Source organism: Gallinula chloropus (assembly GCF_964237585.1).
Source record: "Gallinula chloropus genome assembly, chromosome: 1".
NCBI classification, from domain to species: Eukaryota; Metazoa; Chordata; class Aves; order Gruiformes; family Rallidae; genus Gallinula; species Gallinula chloropus.
Genome location: NC_140085.1, coordinates 10982851 through 11008576, shown reverse-complemented (window position 1 = coordinate 11008576; position 25726 = coordinate 10982851). Strand labels below are relative to the sequence as shown.

The following is a 25726-nucleotide window of genomic DNA, read 5'->3' as shown; positions in this document are numbered from 1 at the left end:
AATTTTCAGAACAAATATTTTGACAAAATTATATTGTTTTATCAGAAAAAAAGTAACAATCAGGATGTTGTACTGAGTCAGAAACAGTTTCAATTTTATTTTTTTTTTATAACACCCAGATATTCACACTTTGATTTTTTGGCTCCATGAGTGCTACAAAATTACATGCCATGACCTCATTTATATGGGAAAAGCAGAGCAGGGGGACCATTTGACAGACATCTAAGCATATGAAGAGATGTTGGGAGCAAGAAAACCACCCTGATCCATTTCAGTGATTGTTATTGTTAACTTTGATTAATGTAGATAGTTTCCTTTAACTCAATTTTTAGTAGTCATAAACAACTATATAATCTGCCCAGCGGGAGCAAATTCCCTCTTCTTACTACTGTATCCTATTTCCAAAATTATATGAATACTTTCTAATACTAATACATGCCAGAGTATTTTTTTTAAGTCACATGACATTTCTTTTCTTTAAATCACAAGCAAACCATTGTGGAACACACTGGAAAATGTTCCTTCCCTAGGAGCATTCTGTGCATTCAAAGAAATCAGTCTGAGTATTTTAAATATGCCTTACTCCCTGCTATATATAATATATAAATAAGATTACAGCTGCTTCCTAGCAACTCACAGATGCCTTCATTCTTGAAATTCATGGCAACAACACAAAGGAAGAAACCACCCCAGTAGTTTACTGTTGCTTTTCAGAATCACTTGATCACTGTAATGATCTGGGGTAACAAGTGTCAGGGCAGCTGATGGTTTGAAAACCTTAACATATCACAGTAGTGATGTGCATATGAGAGGAAAAAAATCAGAAGCAGCCCATTCTTAAGTAATACATTCAAGGTGGATTCTGCAGCACGCCTCAGGTAACATCAGGGAGAGTGTAAGTTGTGCCAGCGTCAATTGGCTCACTCAGGTGCCTACTCAAAGGAAAGCAGATAATCAGCATACCTCGTAGGATGGAATCACCAGACGCTTTTGGCTGTTAGATAATTAACAAAGTAGTCTAAAGGACTTTAAAATTAAGAATTAATTTTTGTAATTGTCACTGTATTTAAACCTTAATTAAATATGAGTTCATCTTTGAACCTTTGCTATTGTACCAACATCAAAAACAGATCTAAACCCTCCTTTGTTAAGAAAAATGTATTTTAAGGTATTCAGTTTTGTCTCACAGTGATAGCAATACATTATTAAATGACAAAACTAGATCATTTATTGGTTTCACAGCAGTTTCAGCTCAGGCTATTAACCGCGACTGGCTGAGAACACAAAAATCCCAACTCATGATCAGTACAATATGTACAAGTGAATCTTTCTTTCAACAGAAGAACAATAGGAAGAAAGTGTTTCACATTTCTCCTGCATTTCTGGCATATCTTAGGTGGGCACTTACATAATTTTTCAAACCCACTTATTCATAGGAAATTTTGTCCTGCCTCTTAATGCAATTTAACACCTCCTGACTCTCTCCCTGAAGGTAATTTTAAGTCGCAGGGAACTAGCAGAGTATTTTTGGTGTTTTACTAACCACAGGACTTTTACACTGCTTAGCTATAATCTTCAGGGGTTTGTTGGTTATGGCGTGGGTTGTTTTGTGGTGTTTTTTTAAAGGAAAATCTTCAATTTGTTCTCAGCTTCCATGAAAACAGTTTTTACTAGTGGTAAAGCCAATGTAAAGTTATAAATGAACCAAGAACAGTGCTTTGCTCAAAGATTATCCAGATCATCAAATAGTAATTAAAACTATGGTAATATTAGGCCACCCCTTCCCTTGAGCCTGAGCAAGCTTTGTTAATGCAGCCACCTATTCTTAGTGATTTACAGCTGATTTTGCTTGCTGGAAGAGGAACTCTTCAAAATGCCAGTTTATTGCTAAGGGAGCAGAGGGAGAGGAGCATCTGCAAATAATAAATGAGGCTCCCTGTGTTTTCACAATCTTTTAATTTCCATTTGGATTACAAAGAGATCTTGCAGATGTTTCTTCAAATTTCCTAGCCTGCATTTTTAAAAGTGATTTAATTTTCCTGACATCTCAACGTTGGTTAGCAATGTGTAAACTCAACAGAATTTAGTTTGGAGGGTTCTATTTTTAATGCCTCGTATCTGGTTGCATGTAGGACATAGCAGTGGCAGTGGTATACCCCAAATAGGAAGTAGATTTATAAATACTGTATTATAAACAAACAAACAAAAACCCCCAACCCTGTTACTCTATTTTGTGACCCTCTAATCCATCTCATACATTACTTTAATTCTGGTAAACGGACTCTTGACTTCTCAATGAATACTTGAAATGCCCACATTTCACGGTACCAACCCCTTCATAATTCTATTCTAAAAATAACCCTGACCTCAGTCCCTTTCACCACACTCCACTCAGACAGCAAACTAGTGTCTTCACCTGAAGGATGAGGCAAAAGATATAAATGTAAATAATATATAACAGCCAATATATGCTTATCAAGTATTCAAACTTTTCAGAGCACCAGCTCACACACACTGCACTCGACAGATCCCCTTACTGACAAACTATTTTATTATACGTTATTGAAGGCAACTAGGGGGGAAAAAAAAACAGAAAGAACTTTCAGATTTTTCTCCTTCCCTCCTTGGAAAAACAATGTAAGGAAGTGCACTCTGACAGAAAACTACTGTTCCAGATCTACCAGCACCACTCATAAAAATCCCCTGAACTCAGGGTGAGTTTCAGCATGTATAAGACCAGCAACCCAAAGAGGTTAAAAGAAGTGCTTCAACAACTTTGGAACACCAGCTGAGGTGTTATTTTTACTTTAATTTCAAAATGACTCTTCAAAATTTAGATCCATTTGGATTATATGGTTAAAAAGCCTCTCTATTTTATTTTATGTTAAAAAATTGGTTTAGACTTTTATTCTACTGAGGACAACAAAAAGAGAAAAAAGGAGGGAAAAAGAAAGGATACAGTATTTTCCTGACTATTGAGCCACAGTGACTAGTGGGTTGCAAAATTTATTCACTGAATATGAAAACTTCTCTAATTCCCGTACATTTAAGCACTCGCTTCCCTTCTTGAAACACTGGAGAGTACAGTCAACAGCTTTGCAGCTATGCAAGTTATGTCTACAAGTGTTGTGGTATTAGTTTCACTTTCCACTTTCAGGGGTGAGGAAGGATGGAGACTGCACACATTCTCAGCAATATATTAATGTTTTAGAGGTCATACATCAGAAGTGTCTTAAAATTCAGGGTCAAAATAATGACAAACTAATCAGAATCTATAGCAATCAAAACATTCAAATGAAATCCAGATTTGCAAAGTCCACGGAAAAGACCTCCAGAGGAATATAAAACAACTATATTTGGATTCTTATGCTTAAAATCAAACCATCTCAAATTTCTTTACATTTTTCTCAGTCATAAAACTCCATTAATTCAATCTTATGAAGGATGAAGGTAGTATACTCTGGAACATGGCCATATCCCCTAGGTCCATCTGGTTGTTTATTAGAGAGTAGCATGAGGTAAAAAACTCTTTGCCTTTATCTAAAGAATATTCAAATGTAATTCAATATAATAAACAGAGTATATTAAAAAAATAAAAGAGAGAATAAAGCAGATACAAATAAATGGAAATTTAACTTCTATGGATCAGCTTAATATTTTAATAAATAGTTCCAAATGCATATAAGGCCTTTGTAAAGCAAAAGCCACATAAATATCACCCCGATCACAGGGAAAAAAATAGTAAGATTAAAAACATTTGCTGCTAAGTAGTCTGTCAACCCACCTTCTGAAGCAGCAATTTCAGACCACCTATGACAGTACGGAAGACTCATACAGATACAACTTTTCCATTAAGTTCAAGTAAGCTTTTAAAGGCTGCCGTTGCACAGACCTCTACACAGGTAATGAAGAGAACCCAGGAAGCTACATATGACAGCTCCTATAGGTAATAAGTTAGTGGCATGCCACTGTCTGCAGAGCTTCTAGAACATAATGCTATCTTAGCTAAAATCTGTAATGAGTCCAACAGGAAATTACCCCTAGGTTATAATTCTTCCTGGCAGAAGGAAGCTTTCCTGAACATCCCTGCTCCAGGGCAGTTCAAATCAGAGACCAGTCACTCTCACAAGTCACTCATCTCAGTTAAACTCCAGAAACCGATCCAAGACCTGAAAAGCTAAAAGCATGGACTAGGAATCTGCTTCCAACATGAGCGCTTCAGCAGACTCGCACCATCTGTGCATTAGGCACATAGACCTCACACTGAGCAATGGATGAAATGTGCTCATGCAGAACCTCGGCTGGGTGTTCAGCAAGAACGAGCTAATTATTATAAAACAGCATTCAAGAGAGAAAATAAATAAAAAAAATCCTAACAGTTGTTGGTGGATTCATTCTGTGAATGGAACTCATCACCACATATCAAATATCTGTGTGTAGCTCTTTCACTTTGCAGGAAGAACCAGTATTTCTGTCTCAGTATGAATATCATTTAAAGGCCAAGTCAGTCTATATGGGTTCACTCTACAGCTCCTGGGACTGTAATAACAGCATGCCTTATGAACATCATGCATGGATTGTTTTTGCAGTGATGTATCAAAAAAGGAAAGATATTCAGAGACTAGATTTCCTTGGAACTGCCTCTCTCTGTGCTGCTTCGTTCAATTATGCCATCGCTTGAAAAGGTTACACAGTACAAGATGGCACTTTTTGCCGTAGCAGTCATGGTGAAGCTCCAGCGTGTTTGTCACGTCAAAGCTCTTAACTCAGCCCCACATTTTCAATACTGTGTTTATGTAAAAAGGATTCTCTTCAATTGATTTGGAACAGACAACCTCGTGCATTGCTATAAGGCATGTTTTCCGCTCTGAGGTCTTCCTTTCTGGGTACTGCAGGGATCCCCCCCTCCTCTCTCCTGTCCCTTGAGGTATTTTAGGAGCTGGAAATCAGAAGCATACTTGTTGTAGTTTATTAGATTAAGGGAGCTGTCAATTAGCTTAGTCATGGGCCTTTACTGTGAAGTTGAGCATGCTTCCATCAAAATGGGACTTCGTGTTTATTTCTGTAGCTCAGTAGGCTCTTCACCTGTTTTTGCTGCAGGCTGAGGTAACCATTCCTAAGTGTAGAATGGGACCTCGTCTGCAGTTTTTTTTTTCTTTACTAAGACAAAATGCCTACTGATAAATGAAGCTAGTGATATTAGATATATCGTCAAGATTTATTTTGCTACACAGATTTTAAAATTCTATTAAGCTGTTATGTTTGGTTGTTTTTTTTCCTAAAAGTCTATTTGCTCTGTAGAGACTGCATATCATTCAAACCAGAGGAGCTTCATAATGCCTGACAGCACAGAGAGTTCATGAGTAAGACAAAGTTACACGAACTTTCTTAAGTTGAAAGAACTGTTTATTTTTTATTTAAAAACACAATATTTATAACTTTAAAGGATATATACTAAGCTGTGTCTTTGCTGAGAGACATTTAAAGAAGCACATTGGACATCCTGCACCTCCTTACAAAGATTCTCCTGTGTATCTTGACTTCTTGCTTTCAAATCTCTGTTCCTTTTGCTCTTCTAGGGAAAATTAAATCTTTTAAATCATAGAAAGGACTCAATATCACCTTGTTAGCTGAGCAGCTACAGCAGCAGTAAGATCAAGCTATCGCCGCTGTTTCTTGTGTAAAAATGGGTTTTCTGTTTATTTTCCAAAGTAGTTTTTACCTGTTTGAATTGTCAATGTTGTTATCAGTAATATCGTGAATCTTAGCTAAAGTAAATCAACGTAACCCACTGAAGTAGGTGGAGCTCTGCCAGTTTTCAACCAGCTGAGTATTTTGGCATCTTGAATCCTGACTTCCTGCCTTGTTCAAGTAATCTCTGCATTACTGTAATGAGGTTATTACATTGGCATTAAATCCAAGTTGGATTTCTCCCAGATCTTGCTCAAACTCCTATTTATGTCTAAAAAAACACAGTATTTAAAAATGTACTTTAAAACTATTTTTGGAAGACCATTTCGAGACCATTCCCAGATAGTATAAATAAGATTTGAAAGGTACAAGGAGGAACTATACTTTGAAAACGATCGATATTACTGATAACATAACTTATATTTAGATATCACTAGAATTCTTACTGAGTCATGCCAGCAAACTAATAATTCACCACAACTAATTCAGAGGAAGAATGATGTGTAGTTAAAGCTTTAAATGGAAAAATTAAAATCTGAGCTCAATTCTATTTTGGATTATCTTTCTCTCTGTCTGGCCTGTATTATTAGTGAGTGAAGGCACTTCTATAAAGATAATGTTTCCTCTGTGCACCATAATAAACCTCATGTCTCATCTGCCTCTCTATCTCCCATATACCTTTTGCCTGATCCTTCTGCTCCAGTTATACTGGTTTGCTCTTTTAAGGCTATGGTGAAGTGTAGAACTATTTTAATGAAATCCAAGCTTTATTTTTTTCACTACAGACATCATGTTGCTGTCATTGTACGTGAAATGTCACTAATAACGTAGTCACTATTGAAGTAACTCAATAAATTCACAAGTATTTCCTCTTTTTTAACACAAATGGAATATTCCCATATATAGCCTCTCTATATAGCTGTTTTCAAAAATTATGATTAATCAAAGTTACAATGGTTTCCTCTATTATATGTGCAAATAGCAGGAGGAAGAGTGGTTAGCCACTAGGACATTACAGTGATTCCAAGTCAATGCAAGTCATTTGTCAATGAATGAAGAAAAGGGAATCCTCCTCTGAGGGGAATTCCTCTCCTTAAACATGATTCCAGTAAATGAGTACATGATGAATGTAAACACCTTAAATATAAAAAATGTTGTTTCCCTAGGTATCTATGCTCACATTGCAGAATAAATCAGACACTTATGTAGGCACTAATCTTATCAGATCTGTTATTCACCTAAAAAGTCTGTCACTTGAATTTAATGTTGGTTTAGATTTTAAGTTCTTTATTCTTTTGGAAGTACCTATTATTCTTAAAGTTTTACATGCACTCTGGTCAAAAGTATAGCACTGGGGAGCCTGAGATATCTTCAGCAAGTTGTGAAAACACCATCAACTTGCATAGCACAGCAGCTAATTGGAAAAGCCCTGGTTTTTGAGGAGCTAATTTACTCCAGGTGGGGACATAGTAAAGGTGCTACTTTGAGAGCTATCTTGGGCACTTTAGCAATCCTCATAGAAGATTTGGTCAAATTAAAATTGATTTTCCCTAGAACAAGGAAAAATATTTCTCCTACCAAAAAAATGCCTGAGCAAAGTACAGCTTTCCAATCTTACATATGCCCGTATGTACTACAGCTCTTCACTTCTTCACTGAACGTCATGTCTACCATGTTATGACAGAAGCCCTCTGCTTTTTTTGCTTTTTTTTTTTAATTAATCATTCTGCTTTGGGAGAGACGAAGGCCAGAAAAAAACAAACAATTTTTTTCATTTTTTGAAGTTTTCCAAAAACAAGAAGACTACAGACTCAGTCCAAACAATACTGGAGTTAGAGGAAGTAATGAATCAGAAAAAAAGCTGAAAATTCATTCTGATTGTTAATTATTTTTAAAGCTTGAGTAACTGAAGACAAGTTCTGTGAATAAAAGTGACAGGCGTGCAAGCATGTTGTTTTTAATGTCCTGTAGACTCCATTTTTCCAAGATTGTGATTTGTTTCAGAACAGATCTGACTAAACGTTAATAGGCAGCAAGCAGGAAAAAAAAAACCCAAAAAAACCCAAGCATGTCATTTAAAAATGGGAAAGTGACAATAGCCTGTAAACAAGAGGGACAGGGACAGACTGTGTGGCTCACACCTCAAAGGGCTTTGAATTCTGCCTTGCAGGCAAGAGAGCTAATTAAAAACCTTGTGGCTAGAGAAAGACATCATGCAATTTAGGTCAAACAAACAGCTCTGATATAGAGGGATATTTTACATGGAAGCATCCCCCTTCATGATTTAAGTCCTAGGTTTACAAGCACATATTAACCACCTTGTGGGCAACTTCTGAGATAACATTATTTGCTTGGTGTGCTAGAAGTTTTGGCTTTCAAACAATAATTTACCTTCAGTATTCACAGGCTAATGTTTTGTTCAGCATGAATGTCACTGGTATGTTTTAAGTACAGCTGGTAGCTCTACATATTATTATGTTTGCCCGGCACTTCTCATTATAAGACTGTTTTAGCAGCTTGTAAGTTTGACAAATGTTAACTACATAAACATTTTCCTCAGGGTAAAAAAGAATGACAGTGTCAATCTCTTGGATTTTCATTATCTATTTTACTATTTGGTTTTCACATGGAAATGCTAGGCAAAGTGTTTGAGACATTAACTCATTGTTTTGCTCCAGAAATCCTCTGTAACTCATTTCCCTTTGAAATTCACTATTGCCCCTGCACTACAGATTAAAAACTCAACACATATATTAAAGGACATACTTGGTGTTTAATGAATTGTTGCCTGAGAAGAACCTACAGATAACTGAAGAGATTTTATCAGCTAAATCCCTGAGAAGCTACACACAGGTGTATTCCAACCCAGAAAGCATCACATCTGGAGAACATCACACCTCCCCTACAACTAAAGCTCAGTCTTGCTGTGGTCTCTCAGGTCATCTCCACACACTTGTGGTCTAAACATTGGGAGAAAGAGGAGATGAAGATGGAATAAATAACAAAGGGCAAGAGATTGGAAAATGGAAATAGGAGATAATAGGCTGGAAAATGGAGGGCAAAGAATAAAGAGAAGAGACTGGACAGGGAAGGGAAGTAGGAAAAACATACAGGAGAAAAATACAGGTCTGGGACTGAGAATTAGTGATGGAGGGAAAGGCTAGATGGGGGTCAAAAATACCTGGGGAAGACAAGCAATGCAATAGGAATACTGGGACAGGCTCACCACACACACCTGGACAAAATGTTTTGGAAATGCTAAGGCAAACTGAGTCAAGAGAGAGGGGCTGAACTGGAAAAAGCTAGGTGAGAACCTAAAATAGGGATAAGAAGCCAGTGTAAGGGAGAAAGGCAAACTGGCCAAGCAGCAAAGAAACTGAGACGGAAACACAGAACATGTTGAGGAGAGATGAAAGATAGTCCACACAGTACATCAGGAATGGAATAGAAAGCTCAATGATGAATCAAAGGCATGATGCTGATTAGGAGACAGTGGGAAAACAAGACATATCAAATGCAAAAGGGAACAGACCACACCTAGATCAGATGAGAAAAAGGGCCATCCGTCCTCCTAGCAGAAACTCCTCACTAAAACCTGGAGAGAAAAACATCATTCTCAAGCCTCATTGTACTATGTCACGAGATACGTGTGAAAGCCACCTACAAAAACTCCCATCAATGTTCCATGCTGGGTAAACCTTATGGTTCCTCAGAAAGCTCAAGTGATAGACATTTCTGTGTTGTTGGGATCCTATGCTGGAAACTCACGTGTGTAACCCATGTTTGCTTGGGATTTTCCAAGAGTAAAAAGTGCATCTAAAGCTTCTGCCTTAAATTGTGTTACAAATGAAGAACCCAAATATTAAGAAAGACCAGAACTTAAGTAATTTCTGCAATATTCATTTATGTTCCTCATGTAGTACATGTAGTGACACAACTCTTCCTTCTATAGGACAGTGGTAATCTCATTTAGATATCAAAACATAAACATGGACATTTGAGCTAGTCATCTAACCTCCTTTTGCAGTCAGTAAAAAGAAAATGTCTTTCTGGAACAGGATTCACATGAGACATATGGATGTCCGAGTAAAGTCTTTAAGGTCAAAGAAATACACTAATATACAGTGTTGAATCTCATAAACTACACACCTGATTTTTCTGTGTGTTTCTTAATGGCTTTGTAACACAGCTACTATTCATTTTGTGGATCACTGGGGAGACAATGACTTCTGAAAACCAAATCTCACAGCTTCACGTTCAGTTCCCCAGCATCAAGGGCTTTTGTCACCTGACAAAATAACTTCTTTTCCTGATGTAACAGCTTCGTTTCCCTTCATTATACAGTCCTACATGAACCCAGAGGCTCATCAGTTCACAGAACAAGTCATGGGACTTATGATAGAATCATAGAACGGCTTCATTTCAAAAAGACCTTGAAGATCATCGAGTCCAACCATCTATTCAGACCTACTAGGTCCAACACTAGACCATGTCACTTGTGCAGGGAAAGGGAGAGGGAAATGTATGATCATGTGGGTGTATACTGGATCATGATGTATATACAGAAAGTTGTATAGGCAGTAAAATCCTGACATTTTCTGAATTGTGACTTCATTTCGCTGCACTCTTAGATGTATTTTTACCTTCTACGAATGGAAAATAGCACAAATGTTTCTTCCCAATGACAGAAGAATTATAAATTCTGCCCTAAAACACACTTGGGGTTAAACTCGAACAGCTGAATAAAGGTAGTTTTTATTCTCATCTACATTTCTTCTAACCAAAAGCTGCCTTATTTCAGGAATTATGTGGCAGAAAAATTGTCTCCCTTGTTAATAGAGAGCAGAATTTTGCACTGCTGTGTGTGGTTGCTTCCTGGATACTGTATTTGACAAACATATAACATAAAACCTGCTTGCTTCAGGTGGAAGTGTTGCAACAGTGGTAAGCCTTATGTCTGATACTGCAAAGCTGATTAAATATTAGCAATGAGTGAGCTGCAACATTGAGGGAATTGATGGATTTCTGTGGTATTCACTTCTCTCTCAGCAAGCACTGCAGACTTTAATTCCCAAAAACATTTTTACTATGTTGGGATGAAATGATTTTAATGTTTAGATGATGCACACCATTCACTTCACTTTCTAGTTACAGCAGTCTAAGGCGCATCTTCTTACTCACCTCAGCAAGCTTGTCCACTCCACTGGCAGTTCGTGCTAATGTTACAAGATCTTCTTGCATCTTATCTACCCATGCTTTTATCCTACGAAAAACAAAAAGAAAAGAGACACAACCAATCAGATCACTGGCAGATAGAACTTGTGTACAATTGTATAGCACAAGAAAAGGGAAAAAAGTCAGAACATGTTGATAAAATTGAATACAAAATATACAAGACTTGTCTTTGCTAAAGAGCAATAAGCTTGGAATATTCAAGCTACACTTTAATGGTGTTCTCTATTGTTCACTGAAATCTAAGCCACTTCCTTTTTCCTTCCTTTTACTTTTCATCAGCTGGAGTTTCCCTGGTACTCTTCAAGGCAGGCACTGTCTTCACCATCAAGTATATCATTGTAGCTGCCTGCTGCTGACAAGTACCAAGATCTGTTTCCAAATGCAATGGAGCCTAACTGACTGTCTTTTTTTTAAATTTTATTTTATTTTTCAAAAGAGCCTCTACCCAGCCTTGGTGATTTGATACTTACAGAGCTTTCTGCAGTGGCCACCACACTAAGCCAGCTATAAACCAAGCATGCCATCGTATCTATTACTAGCTGTAGCAAGGATCACCACAAAAGAGCTGGTATGGTACCTAACAGGACAACCTACCTGACCTACAATTCACTCCCACCTCCACCCTTCCTGAGGGCCTTGAAGTTCCTCTCCCAGCCAATAGCACAAGCAGAAAAAAACAGCAACAGGAATCAAGCTGACAAACCAAAATAAATCTGTCCTGTATCCCCCTCATGGACACTCCAAGGAATCAGCAGCAGGACAGCTAGCAGCAGCCATAGGTGGCACAAGCTGTTTTGGCAACACATGACTGCTCCTGGCTGCAGTTTTTCACCAGGGAAGAAACTGTTCAGGCAGCAATTTGCTGGTGTGCATGCTTAGATCCCTGTGCCCAGTAAACCTAGCTCTCTAGGAAAGTATTGGATTCAATACAGTTTTTATGTTTCTGTGCCATGTCACATTTTGTAGCAGGGAAGAACCCATGGTACACATTTATTCCAGCAGGGTCCATGTTCAGAAAAAGTTTGTATCAAGTGCCAAGGCTGAAAGTTTGATTTCCAACTCATCATCATATCAGAGAATCATAGAATCATCTTGGTTGGAAGGGGCTCTTTAGATCATCAAGTCAAATCGTCACCCTAACTTGCCTACCACCACTAAACCATGTTCCTCAGCACTATATCTAACCATCTGTTAAATAACTCCAAGGATGGAAACTCCACCACTTCCCTGGGCAACCTGTTCCAATGCCTAACAACCATCTCTGTGAAGTTTTTCCTGATACCCAATCTAAGCCTCCCCTGGCATAACTTAATGCCATTTCCTCTTGTACTATCACTTGTCACTAGGGACAAAAGGTCAGCCCCCGCTTCTCCACAACCTCCTTTCTGCTTGATGTAAGGAGTAATTAGACCTCCCCTCAGCCTACACTCTTCTCCAGACTAAAAAATCCCAGTTCCCTCAGCCGCTCCTCAAAGCATTTATTCTCCAGTCCCCTCACCACCCTCATCTGTCGCCCTTCTCTGGACATGCTCCAGCACCTTAGTGTCTTTTCTGTAGCAGGGGACCCAAAACTGAACACAGTACTCAAGGTTGGACCCCACCAATGCTGAGTAGAGGGTGACAATTATTTCCCTAATCCTACTCATCCATGCCATTTTCACAGCTCTCTTCTCTGAAGCAGGAGATACACATAATTATCCTAAACATTTTCTAGTCTTAGTCTGATATCCAAGGAGTGACTTCTTAGGTTAGACAGCAAAAAGACAGACTCTTTCTTCTGCAATAGAGAAAAATTGGAAGACTAAGAAAGAACATGGAGGACTGATTTTACTCCTTCTTCACATGGTCGTTAATATATTTTTTGTGAAACCACAATCAATATTTTAAAAGGGCAAAATCTCTATTATGCAGTTCCAACTTGGCTACTTTTATTAAATAATCTTTCCTCATGCTTGAGAAGAAAATGATTAGTCATCCAAACACAAAAGACTTAGGACTGTGATATCTATCATGAAGGACCTTCTGGCAGCCCAAAATAATTAGTGTACAGAGAGGAATGGGAACTACCTAGACAGGAAGGTACTGAGTTTTACAGAAATGCCAGGTTTAAGACAAATTCCTCTTCTCACTCAAAAATGGGTCACTCCCCAATCAATGCACTGTCTCTCATGAATCCCATTTGAATCCTATTTCAGACAAGCAGAATAATGTGACACAGTAAACATGGACTTTTTCAAGGTTTAGCTCAAAATGTCTTTGAGGCCTCAAAAAAGCCTGTAGCAGAAATTCAGCCAGCAAGTTGTAACCATGTTTTCTCATTATCCGTAGTTTCCACCCATGATACTACTGGTTTTCCCCTGGCCTGGCTTATTTGACACTCCCAATTATTGTATCATATCCTTCATTTTCTCTTGTGTCATATCTTCATTTTTCCCTTCCATTTTTTTAGATAAAGCACAGTGATTTCACTCTGCACAGCTCCTCCTTTATTTCCTCCATGAATTCCAAGTATTTCAGACATATACAAATTACATCTTAAACCACTCTGAATATTTTAGAAAAAAAACCACATCAAAAAACCCAGAAACCAAACAAAACAGAAACCAAATTAATGAAAAATTTTTAGACTGAAATTATATCACTCCTCTCATTCATCACTCAGCAATTTTAACTGATCTAGTTCCCTGGCGGCTAGAAGCTTTCAGAAGACTGCCTTTTAAAATCTTCTCAGTGCACTTGACAAAAACTGACTTCTAGTCTAGATTTGCAGAATGCTGAGTTATAATTCCAAAATTTTGGGAAGAAGACTATACTGACTGAAATATGCCAAGGATTGGAAGGGTCAGACCTCTGATGATCATCTAGTCCAACATCCCTGTCAGAGCAGGATAACCTAGAGCAGGCTGTACAGGAACACATTTTCTCAACACATCTTACCCTTTGTGGGATTTGACCAGACTGTTTTGACATTCTTTGGTGAATATCTCCTGAATACCTCTATGCATCTGAGTCACTTAGCTACCTACCTCCAAGCCTCCAAACAAGCAGCCCTTCAGGCTAGTGCTGATGCTATTCCATGGAGGTTCAACAGAGGCTGTAGGTGCAAAAGGTCAACAGACTCAAGGTCTCTGTTCGGTTTCTCCTTTTGCACTGTGTCACCAAGAGTACTCTTACTGCCGTATTTCTTTGCTCATTCCTACCCTACATCTCTAACACAGACACATGAAAGTGATGTATGTTGGGATTTAGGGACCAATTACATTTTCATTGACTATTACAATTGATTCCATCACTGTTTAGTGCTCCCAAACCTTCCCTTCTATACTTTGCTTTTCAAAATCTGATATAAAATAAATTAACTTCCTGGTTTAAATCTCCACAAAGTCCTTATATTGTATAAACATTTAGTTCTATATAGAAATCAGATTGTTAAAATTCACCTGTTATGGTGTATTATGTTTACCATGGCTTTAAGCCCATCTTGTGTATCTGTGAGAACAGTACCAACTCATAAAAACAAGTATGAACAAAAACAAAAACGCTATCATTTTCCATTTTTGAATAATTTCTATTTTTCTGTGTGAAAGAATGAGGTATATGGAAGGTGAAAAAGTGAAACCCATTACCCAAAAGTGTTTTCAAAAGCATAAAATAAATAATTGAATACACCGAGATATTTTTATGATCCATTTCAGTTATAAAATTTCTGGGTGTTATTTCTAGGAGGAGTTGATAGAAAAAAATCAGGGAGAATTGATTTTTAAATTGACTTTTTTCATTTCCCACTGCTTTGTATTTACTGGATATATTCCTCTGTGTCCTAAAAGGAAACTGGAATGGTAAGAACATAGATTAGTTAGTTAACTTGAGATTTTGGAAGAATTTGCCTTTAAAAAATAAAAATTACTTATTACTACTACCTGTAAATGAAATACAGATAATTTTCCTCTTTAATTTGCAAGAATATTACTGAGTTTTTCAATAAATACTTCTTATACATTGTCTGGAATTCCTGCCTCCACACAATTAGACCACAACTTACCTCTTGAAGGTGTCACCGAGACTAGGGTTTTTTTGCTACATTTGTTTTTTTTATTGTTTTGATTTGCAATTGAACTAGACTTCTGCTTCAGTGAATGGAAAGAGGCATAGAATCACAGAATCATAGAATCATAGAATGGTTATGGTTGGAAAAGACCTTCAAGATCATTGAGTCCAACTATCTGTCCAACACTAGACCATGTCACCAAGTACAACATCTGCACTTTTAAAAACCCCCAGAGATGGTGACTCAACCACTTCCCTGGGCAGCCTGTTCCAATATCTGACAACCCTTTCAGTAAAGAAAGTTTTCCTAATATCCAACGTCAACTTCTCCTGGCACAATTTCATACAGTTTTGCCTTGTCCTGTCACTAGCTAACAGGGAGAAGAGACCAATTTCCACCTCATTAACTACCTTTTCGGTACTTGTAGAGAGTGATGAGGTCTCCCCTCAGACTCCTTTTCTCTATAATGCCCCTTCCAGTGCTGACTACCTTTAAAAGATTATTTTCTTGCATATTCATGTTAGCCTATTAGACCTTCTGTAGAGGAAAACTGTCCTTCCTTGCCTATACAGAAGCTAGTACAGCAGTGTCCAACATAAAAAAAAGTTATAAATTAGGAAGGGTTTTTCTAGATTACTACCTAAAGTACAAATGATGAAATGGCATTCTACAGCTCTGAAGAAGCTCAGTATAATTACTCTTGCCTTCCCACAGGAGTTAAAATAATGTCATTAGTATTATTTATAAGGCCTAACATCCGTGTTTCTGCATCTCAGTTCTCCCAACCTGCCAGCAAACAAAAGTCTATATTTGAGATATTACAAGCTCCTCATAGACTTTTTTATTTTTTCCAGAAATGGACACAATCACATCCTAAAATGTTCATGGGAAAATCTGGCAGAATGTTAGAAATAAAAAATTATCTCATAAAAAGGTGTGTCTTTAAAATTATTAAACAAGAGCCTGTCAGCACTGAAATGCTTGTCTGGCGTTCCTTTTAACTGAAGCCCATAGTGCAATATCTGTCTGACAGCTGCTCATGGGCAAGAGTTTATTTAACAATTGGAAAGCTGTCACAGCAAACGTGAGCTCCCATGACTTAAAGAAGCAGCAGTCATTTTTTTTTTTACTGCAAAGGGCACCAACACAATGCCTGTACAAAAGGTTAGTTTGTTCCTATCGTTATTAGTTTGGCACAAACATCGCAATGGCTGTTTCCCCTGAAAGGTGATTGCGTTTTGCGGTGCAATTGATTTTAACCCCCTTCTCCCACACATGGGTTTTCCCAGTATCAAGCAATGACTAGACAAAAGGAGCGTGCCCATGCCTTTCCCCAGCAACTTCTAAGCAATTTGAATGATGAAGGGGCTGTCTGATTAAAGATAGACAGACACGGGTCATTTGCTGGGGAATTAGAAGGTACAACCCTGCTGCTGTCGCCTGGGCTGTGATCAGATTAATGAAGAAAACAGCCAGAACACTACACAGTCATCCATCCATATTACACTGTTAGCTAACATAGCATAGCAGCTGTTTTGACAGCCCAGAAAGCCTCTTTCCCCCTTTCTTTTTTTTTCCTTTTTTCTTTTTTTTTTTTTTTTAATGAGACAGTTATATTTCCTAAACTCAGAGGGCTTTCACAGATATAACCATAGTCATGTTCCAAGCAGAACTTAATATAGCAGGTGCCAGCCTAAGAAATCTTCCTTTTAACTTCATTAAATGCTATTTTTACACGAAAGCCATATAGCAAACTCTACTCGCAGAATAGAGCACTGCTCAGTTACAAGGGTAAAAGAAACAGAGAGACCTAGATGTAGGACAGCCTGGCTCTAAACCTTTTTCCTCATGAAACTGATGCAATTTTTTTTCTGCTGACTTCAAGGAAAGTAGATTCATGTAATTATATGCCGTAGCTTTGTAGACCACTTACAGTAATTTAAGGTCCATTAGCTGGCTTCTACTTGGATAATGTCTTTAAAAAAATACTTAAAGAGGTAGGCATAGAAGTTAACTCTGCCAATTGAAGTCACTTGGTATGTTGGAGCAGCACACCCAGCTCTCCTCAGCTAACATTACATCTCGCTCAAGTTTCTGAACAGTTCTTGCATACAAAAATAACAACAATCAAAGTAATGAAAGCTGTAAGTAGCAAGAGGAAAAAGTGTTTTAAAAATAGGTCAATATTTCTTAGATTACCAAAAAAGGAAAAAAAAAAAGGAATACATTGCTCCTATTTCAATAGAAAAGTGACGCTTAAAAAAAATGAGAGCAGGCTCAGATACCATGAGAGAGCAAGCCTTGATAGAATTTTTCAAGCTAACCCCATTCTATTTTCTTGCTCAGAAAAACCTTCACTTTCAGATCAGATGCTTTTTAGGTTTGCTGTTGGGCGAAGGAGGGGAGAAAGGCTACAAAATTATCGTAAAAGCAGGATTCTCAACCATTCTTTGTCCCTCTTAGACAACACTAAAGGGCAAACAGAAACTGTTCCTGTAATTTATAGAAGGCATGTGAAAGAACATATGTTACAATGGAATTACTAACCTTCTACACAGAAATTACCCGTGTTGCTGCATTTATACCTCCTACTGCAAAGCTACTGAGTTTTAATATCACTATATATTTTGATGACCTATTAAGCTGACAGTACTCGTATTTCAGGTATGTGGGCGGATGGACAGATTTATAGAGAACCGGACTTTGGAAGGAGTAATAAAGACAGTCTTTGTGAAATACTGGACAAATTGTCAGAGTGTGCTAAAATCCCACTGATTCTAAATCAGGGAAAGAAAAGGGTTGAACGTGGAGAGACTGATCACTGAAATCCCATGGTTAGAACAAGCTCTTGAATCGCCATTGGGCAGTCAGAAAATGAATACAAGACAGTCATGTAATTTAGATGTGATATAAATACAATTTAAGGCAAAGTAGTCCGTAAAGCATTTGTGAATTTTCCAGATCTTACTATAAGATTTCTAACAGTCCAATTAGTTGCCACAGAGTGGAGATTTAAATTCATCACCTAGAGGCATTTCTCTTCCTTCTATAACTTCTACAGTTATAAGTCCCTCAGGGTGTTGCACAGCCCTCCAATACTTCTCTTTCTGTTTATTTTTTTATTTTTAAAATTACTAATGGACAGCTTACAAGTATAGTCAAAACACTATATATAGTAAATAGCAATTTCCAAGAAAGTTAAGGATTCAGAATTTTACGTGAAAAGGGACATGTGCAGCAAATGTTGGGACATCCCACTTTGTTCCAATGTGATAATGATACAGGCATGTACATCTACTGCCAGTTACCCACTGAAAAATGTACCACATAACTTTGTATAATTGTTTGGAAGAACTCCTGTATAATAAAAGTAAAAGCACAGCTTAATTAATGACACTTAGCTACTACACTGAGTAAAGAAAATAGGGAATTTATACTATCTCTGTGCATGTAAATGGATGCACAAAAATCATCTATTCCATAGGCTGATTCCATATTTCTGCTGTTGGCAAGAAGAAAAAAATAGTACTTGTTTTCTTTGCCCTCTTTGACAGTCTTATCTGCCCAAATGTGACAAGCTGCTGGCCATGTAGTTTGAGGACTTTCCAGATATAAGACAGTCTCAACAACCACGACCAGAGGGACCCTCTTGCTCATTCCTGTTTCCAAAATGTAAAATCCTTGCTTGAAATAGTTATTTTACATTTGTCAAATTGAAACTTTTGGGGAGTAAGACATAATTTCTGTGTCATAGCTGTCATTCTGTAGAAAGGATCAATGTAGACAGAAAACTCTTCAGGATACATTGCAGTTGTAGTAGTAGATATTGCAGTGTTTAGACTTGAGGTTTTTAAGCTCATTTCACATGTTTAAGCTATTCAGTCACAGATGCTATTACTATTTTCCATTTTTTTTCCAAACACTCCTCTATATGAACATGGTTCTTTTCCATCATAGCCTTCACAAACAAGCTTGCAGGAGCACTCACTAAAGATTGCTCTACCAACTGCACTTTTAAGGAATCCCTCTGTACCACAGATAAACGTGACACAAGGAACCCAGTGATGTAGCACACAGACAGAAGGAGAAGGAATGGCCCCTTGGTTTTACCCACATCCCAGGAGATTTAAGTTCCACCACTGCCTTCCAGAACAAAGTCAGTGGCCCATGGTAAGTGAAGGGCAGATCTGTCACCCCAATGACTGCCTATGTCCTAACAAATGGCCTGCTTCTTAATATTGAGTCCCAGTGGCAGGTTCCAGGATGGAGATGGTCAACTGCAGAAGGCACCATGAGCTGTTCAGTATCTTCCCCAGGGCCTGGAAATGGAGAAACCTTTCTCCAGCTTCACTCAGAACTACTAGGCCCAACCAACTCTTTTAGCCCAAATGGTCTTTTGTTCTGGAGCACAGCTCTACTGGCTGTTTTGTTCTCACCTTCCAATAAAACCCTGCCTAAATATCTCCATCAAAAGGCTTCAAGAGTGAATCTGGGGACAGCATCCACCTCTGACAGAGCAGTAGGACCCACTCCGTGCTGTTCAATCCCACTGAAATACCCTCTCCCCACATTTCAGTTCAGTTCTTTATCAGTAATTGCATTTTCCAATTCAATGAGCTTGAGGTAGATTCTCCAAAGCATCCAGGTGTTAAACACGGCTGACCAAGTAATTCTTTAAATATGGTGTTCTCTTTCAAGAGCCCAGATCAGGGCACGGTCATAGAAATTTGTAAGCTTGTTCAGTACAAACCAAGTGGCTGACAGGTGTTTAGCCACACATGTTCATAATTACAGCTTCTGCCTTGCAAATATTTCCCTTCACTTTGCCAAAAGTGTTCTTCTGGAGTCTAAAGCTTCCTGGCAAATAACATGAAAAATATCCTCTAATGGAAATTACTGTTGCACAAAATATCATTTAATAATTTAAGCTAAATCTTTAGTGCAAGCCTGACAAATAGAATCAGCTGCAAAATTACTATAAGCTGTAAAAAGAACTACTTAAAAATTATTATGCCTTAATTATCAAAGATTATAGAGCTAAAACAGTTTAACAGAGAAGACATAACAAATTTTCAGCTCAAATGACTGTCAGTAGTCCTCAGATGTGTTTCATTAAAGGCTTTTACAATCAGATATACATCTAGTACCATTTACTGCTCAACACTGGAAAAACAATCACTCAAAATCTAGTTACCATTTCTGTGGCTGAGAAATACAAACTCAAAAATAAAGAATCACTAATTTGTTACAAATTTGTACTAGATCAATCCTTTTATTTTTGTTTCTTTGTTTTTAAATTGCAATGGTCTAACATATGGCCTAGAATATAGATTTCATGGAGGAGCAGCCACTGGACAAAGCTCGGTGTATTCACCTCCACGGGAGTTCCCTCAGAAAAACATCAGCTCTCTTCTTCACCTCCCATAACTAGTATTTCAGGAGTATCCAATGCAATCTGGACTAGGTTCATTACTCTAGTACAAACACAGACACTCTGCTAAAATCATACACCTAGTCAGGCAAAAAGGAGACCGAAGCTGAATTTCACATATACTGCCTCAGTTTTCCCAGTACCGTTGCAATGGAACCTGCATTAGAAGCTGGTCTCTATGCAAAGTAAAATGTAAGTGCTGCTATTTTTTATTTCTTTTTTTGATGTTTTTATATTACATGGTGAGTCTGTTAATGGCATAATGCCTTTGGAGAATAAAAAAGCATGGCTTAAAAAATGATTGAAAAATAAATCTCAGCGTAATGGAACTTTAGAAAGTGCTTAACTGCACAATTTTGCTAAGGCGTTTCAGGCAAAAAATGATTTTATCGGTTGTGTTTAACATATTATACTCATAATTTAACCATAATTTATATTGAAATTACTTTTTCCCCAAACTAATAAGCATTACATTTTAGCCTCAGAAAAAAAGTATAAGGAAATTTAAATATGGCATATTGGATACCAGTAAAGAAGAGATTAAAGGAGAAAAAGAAAGAGTTCCATACAAACTAGGAACATATTCAGAAGCTTACTTATGCACATTCACCCACAAGTATGTGCACCAATTCAACTCAGTGAGAATTTCCCCGAGCCACCCAATTTGTGCCATTACCATTGCAGTATCTTGTTTTCATGCACCTAGAATACAGAAACTAGACATGTAGATGAGACGTGTGTGCTTTCTATACCAAATTAACTACACCGGCCACCGTAACACACATACATTTATCCTCTTAAAGCATGCAATCAGTTTGATCTGCTGTTTGCGATTGGACATTTCCCTTTTTTCATAACATACAGAAAGAAACTATAGTTCTTAGGTATAACTGTGAAAATAGAGACTGCATAATGTCTATATAATACTGGAGCATGGTATCACTGTACCATGAGACAGTATGATCACACAGAATCCAAAGCTTGCCTGTGCCTAACAAAGAAATACAGGATCAGAACTTAGATTGGAAAAAAAACCTTACTAAAGGAATATAAAATGTGCAGTAATTAATTAAAACTTAAGTTTTTCTTTTTTTTTTTTAGATCATTGAATATGTATACAGAACAACCTTTTTTGGTTACAGTATTGAATATACATATGCAGCATTGAATATACCTACTGAACAGGAATGCTAATGTAAGTGCCCAGAGAAATTACCCTGTGTCCACGTCATTTTGTCCCCACTTACACTTCTGAGGAAGTGAACAGCAAAAATTCCCTTGAGTTTAGCAACACACAGACAAATACGTTCTTCAATCAGTGCATTTCACTTTCAGTGAACTGAGGTATATATCAGCACTAGCATTAAAAATCAGGGGGGTTGGGTTTTGGGATTTTTAGTGAGAAAAATGGGTATTAAAGTACTTCACCTCTCATAGAATATATTAAGTAAGTGCAACTAAGGCAATGACATTACATCAGCAGGGAGTTCAGTTGCTCACTTCTCTATATATATCTGAGTGTCTGATGTGGGTTTTGGTTGTAGCAGCAGGAAGCCCAGCACTCAGGCCTGACACAGCACCAGCAAATCATTGATGTGCCCTGATCCAGCGGCCTTGCTGCAGCGACGTGCATGAGCCAGTGCATAATTCCACCTATGTGAGAGGCACTAGTCAAGGCATTTAAGTACAGAGCTGAACTGGGAGCCTTTGCTCAGATCCTGTACTGAAAGTCTACCTTTTCTGGGTTTGCCGCTTGCCTAAATGCAAAAGTTAAGTGTAAAATTAGAGGGATGCCTAAAGATAAGCAGGTGTTTACAAACTCTGGAAGCAAGGGCTTGATTGTATAGGGAAATTCTTACTTATAGCTCTGTATTAAATGATTATAAAAATATATGTGATTTATAACAGTCATTTAATATAAAACTTGTTCAGAAAATATCCTATGACCATTTAATCACTAAAAAAAACCAAAGGTTGGCAAAAAACTGTTGAGTTTTTTTAGACAACTATGAGCTGTTTCATACCAAGTTTCAAATTTTATAACCGCCTTTAAAAGACAGTTTTCTGTTATGTTGATCCCTCTTGTTTAATGACGATACATATTTATAAATAAAACATCTATTATATCAGATAGCAGAATGCAACCCTCCAATAAACCCATGTAGCTAAGAAAAAAACCCCAAATGACCCCAATCATACTCCATCAATGTAACCCTACTTCTCTGCTGATTCATATTTTTTTTAAATTATTGTATACTTTAAGAATTTTTTGTGGCATAGTGCACACCAAAGAATACTGAATGCTGCACATACAAATTAATCAGCTGTTTCATTTGCAAATATATTCTTCCTTTCAAAGCCTGACTTCCAATATGTAAAGCTGTCACCTCCCTACGTGCCACTGTTGTGTGGCATGTGTAGTAATAGCATTTATAGTAATGAGGAGATATTTTTTTGGAAGACCTAAATAGACTCCATCTTCTGAAAGATAGGCACTATCTGCATTCAGAGCTGCCATTTAAAACAAAAAGTAAAATACCACGACAAAAGACGCAAAAGATGTAAAGCAGAGATTACTGTACAAGCAAAAACTGGCACAGAATATTAAGTTTCTACAGAAATTAGCATCAAAATTAGCATAGCCATGCTGTCTTTAAATTCTTCCCATTTCACAAAGTCGCGCTGAATTACACTGAGTTTTTGCTAAAGGCGCAGCTGGCATGTTGTGGATCCTGGGATGCAAATGCATATTAAGGGCTATTTGAAAAGGATAATAGTATATGGGAAAATAATCAACGCATTCTTTTCCTCATGTTCCAGAGGTTATCAATCTGTTCCCACAAACACTGAGGTCTTCTATCTTCAAAACAATTTTGAAAACTCCCCGTTACAATACGAGGTGGAAATCCACTAACTGTACGTCAGCAAGCCATGGGGAGGTTAGAACTCAGCACAGGATCGGGAAGGTGTCTGCACACGTTGGGGCAAGTGGACCTTAGATATATTAAAATCATGACTAAGTTTATCCAGGGTATTAGACAGACCAGCTATATATCAGAAGTGCTAGCATACTGTAAACTACCAGGAAAAAATCAATGCAATTACCCTGTAAAAAAACCCCAGCAGCAACCAAAACGATATTTCAATCTTCCACTTTATGAAATTAACCTTTGGAAATGGCTACTGCCAGGCTTTACTGGCCAGTTCAGTCATGAACAGCTCTGCAGGTCTTACATTTCTCTTGCAATCCTCCAATAGTGATAGATAGTATTTTTCTTAAATCTGCAGAAACTGGAGACTGAAGGATAACACCAAATGTCATTATCGGAGTGATACGAAAGTCTCAGCTTCATGCTTTAAAAGAAACAGAACTCTTACAGGTAGCTCACAAATTACTTACATAAATCTCAGAAAAATAAGTGTACATGCTCATGACCTTTGGGCTTCACTTTTGAAAACCTGTTTGATGAGACTGCAAGTATTTGATTCAGAAAGCTCAGGCACACAAATGGTTTCCAACTGTGTGTGTGAGGCTAAAGGGCTGTAAGGGTCAGTTCACAGTAAAGCTGAACAAGAATGACATTAAATGTAATTCAGCTTTAAAACAATGCCTTCTCAAAGAGGCTTCGCTCTCCTTTCTCAGGCTGGGGTAAATGCGCTGAGGTCAGGAGGCCACAATGCTTGTCAGTGCATTCGATGCACATTAAAAAGACAAGCTATTAGGGAAGAGTCGCTGACATTTACTTGGGAGCCGACCCTCCCCTCTTCCACTTGTCCCCTTCCCCAATTTCAACATATTCTCTAATTAAGCATCAATACAATGCAGTATAATTGAACAGATGTAGGAGTCATTACCAGGAATTACCCATTCTCCTATCAAATCAGAGTGCACTGAAAGGGCTGTGTTTGAAATGGGGGAACTTAATTGCCCAATGGTCCCCAAGCGGGATGTACAAATAGATCAAGACATCACACACGCACAACTGATCTCAGCTCTGACACAAGCTTTTTGTCACTCCCTCATCCATCTTTGCTTACCAGGGTTAATGGTGGCTGGAGTCAACGCTGGACAATTTAATAAATAAGAGCATTGGATGTGTTTCAAATGAAGCATACCAGAACGCAGGCTTTAGTGACATTTTGATTAAAGGTCCATACATAGCGAAGGCTTTTTATGAGGCAGCTGCTTAAAAGACAATCCATTTGAGTAAAAACAGAGCAGGGTAGCTGGTATCCCTTGGCAATTTACTGTGAAACATTTGTTTGCTTCACAACGATCTGATTCACAATCATTGCACTTGCACGGTTGGTTGATTAAATCAGTATCTCTAGCAGTCATTACAGTGAGCAAAGAAAAAAACCCAATCATTTGCTAAAGTAATGCCCCTCTGTGTTATGCAAAACACATAAATCACAAGAGTGATTTCCATTTCCTTTTCCATCACTTAGGTATCTGTTTCTGTTTTCCAGTACAAAGTACTGGGGTTTTAAGTTAAAGAGTCATAAACAGTCTTTAATTAAGAAAAGTATTAATCCAGAGCAGTGGTGATAGCTGTTCTGAAGGGAGTGTACTACCAACAGTTTAATAAACAATTGCAGATTCACTGACATCAATCTAGGAAAGGATTGATTTCCTTTAAAAAAAAAAAGGCGGCTATTTGAATAGAAACAACAACAATAATTTGAATCTGATCAGGCAAAGAACACAACCTACTCTGCACCTCAAGCTGCTGCTCACTATGCTGTGACAAGTAAAGTGATGTTGTGGTTCGAACCCCAGCTATCACAAGTAACTAAAGAGTATTCAAAGGCACGGATATTAAGTATTCAGACAACAGAAAAAACAGAAATAAGAAACAGCCACACAGGCAGGGAAAATGTAATGCTGGAGGGTCATGCTGCATTTATGTAGGCCCGGATGAGTGTCAGTAAAAGTAGAAGAGAGCAGTAGCTGCCAGGGACAGAAAGTGGGAATGAAGGGCGAGCTCTTACACTGCAAAAGCATAAACTAAAAGATTGAATTGCTTAATTTAGATGAATCCCTGTGAATGAGAGCATTTCAACTTTTTTAAGAATTTAATTTTATTTATAAAATGCTACCCTAGGCAGTTTCCAAATTGCTCAGTGAAAAGGCTGTCAGTATCATTAGAGAAAGATGAAGGAGCCTTTTAGACTAGGTGCAGCTTCTGCATTTCTCTTCATTGTCATGACTGTAATACAATTTTGCTATGACAACATACCAGATTCCAAGGATACACTGAGTGCCTCCACAGCTCTGAATATGTAGCATTCCCCGGATGGAAAGGACGTCAAAAGCTTTG

The 25726-nt window shown here is 37.8% G+C and overlaps 1 protein-coding gene across 5 annotated transcripts in view; it reads right to left on the bottom strand.

Moving 5' to 3' along the window:
- Positions 1-25726, bottom strand: part of CACNA2D1 (calcium voltage-gated channel auxiliary subunit alpha2delta 1) — a 410029-nt gene that overhangs the window by 345226 nt on the left and 39077 nt on the right. For all 5 annotated transcript variants that reach the window (XM_084263178.1, XM_084263177.1, XM_084263180.1 and 2 more), the window contains exon 2: positions 10873-10954. In XM_084263178.1, coding sequence (XP_084119304.1) covers positions 10873-10954 — 82 coding nt within the window. The remainder of the gene's footprint in view (positions 1-10872; positions 10955-25726) is intronic.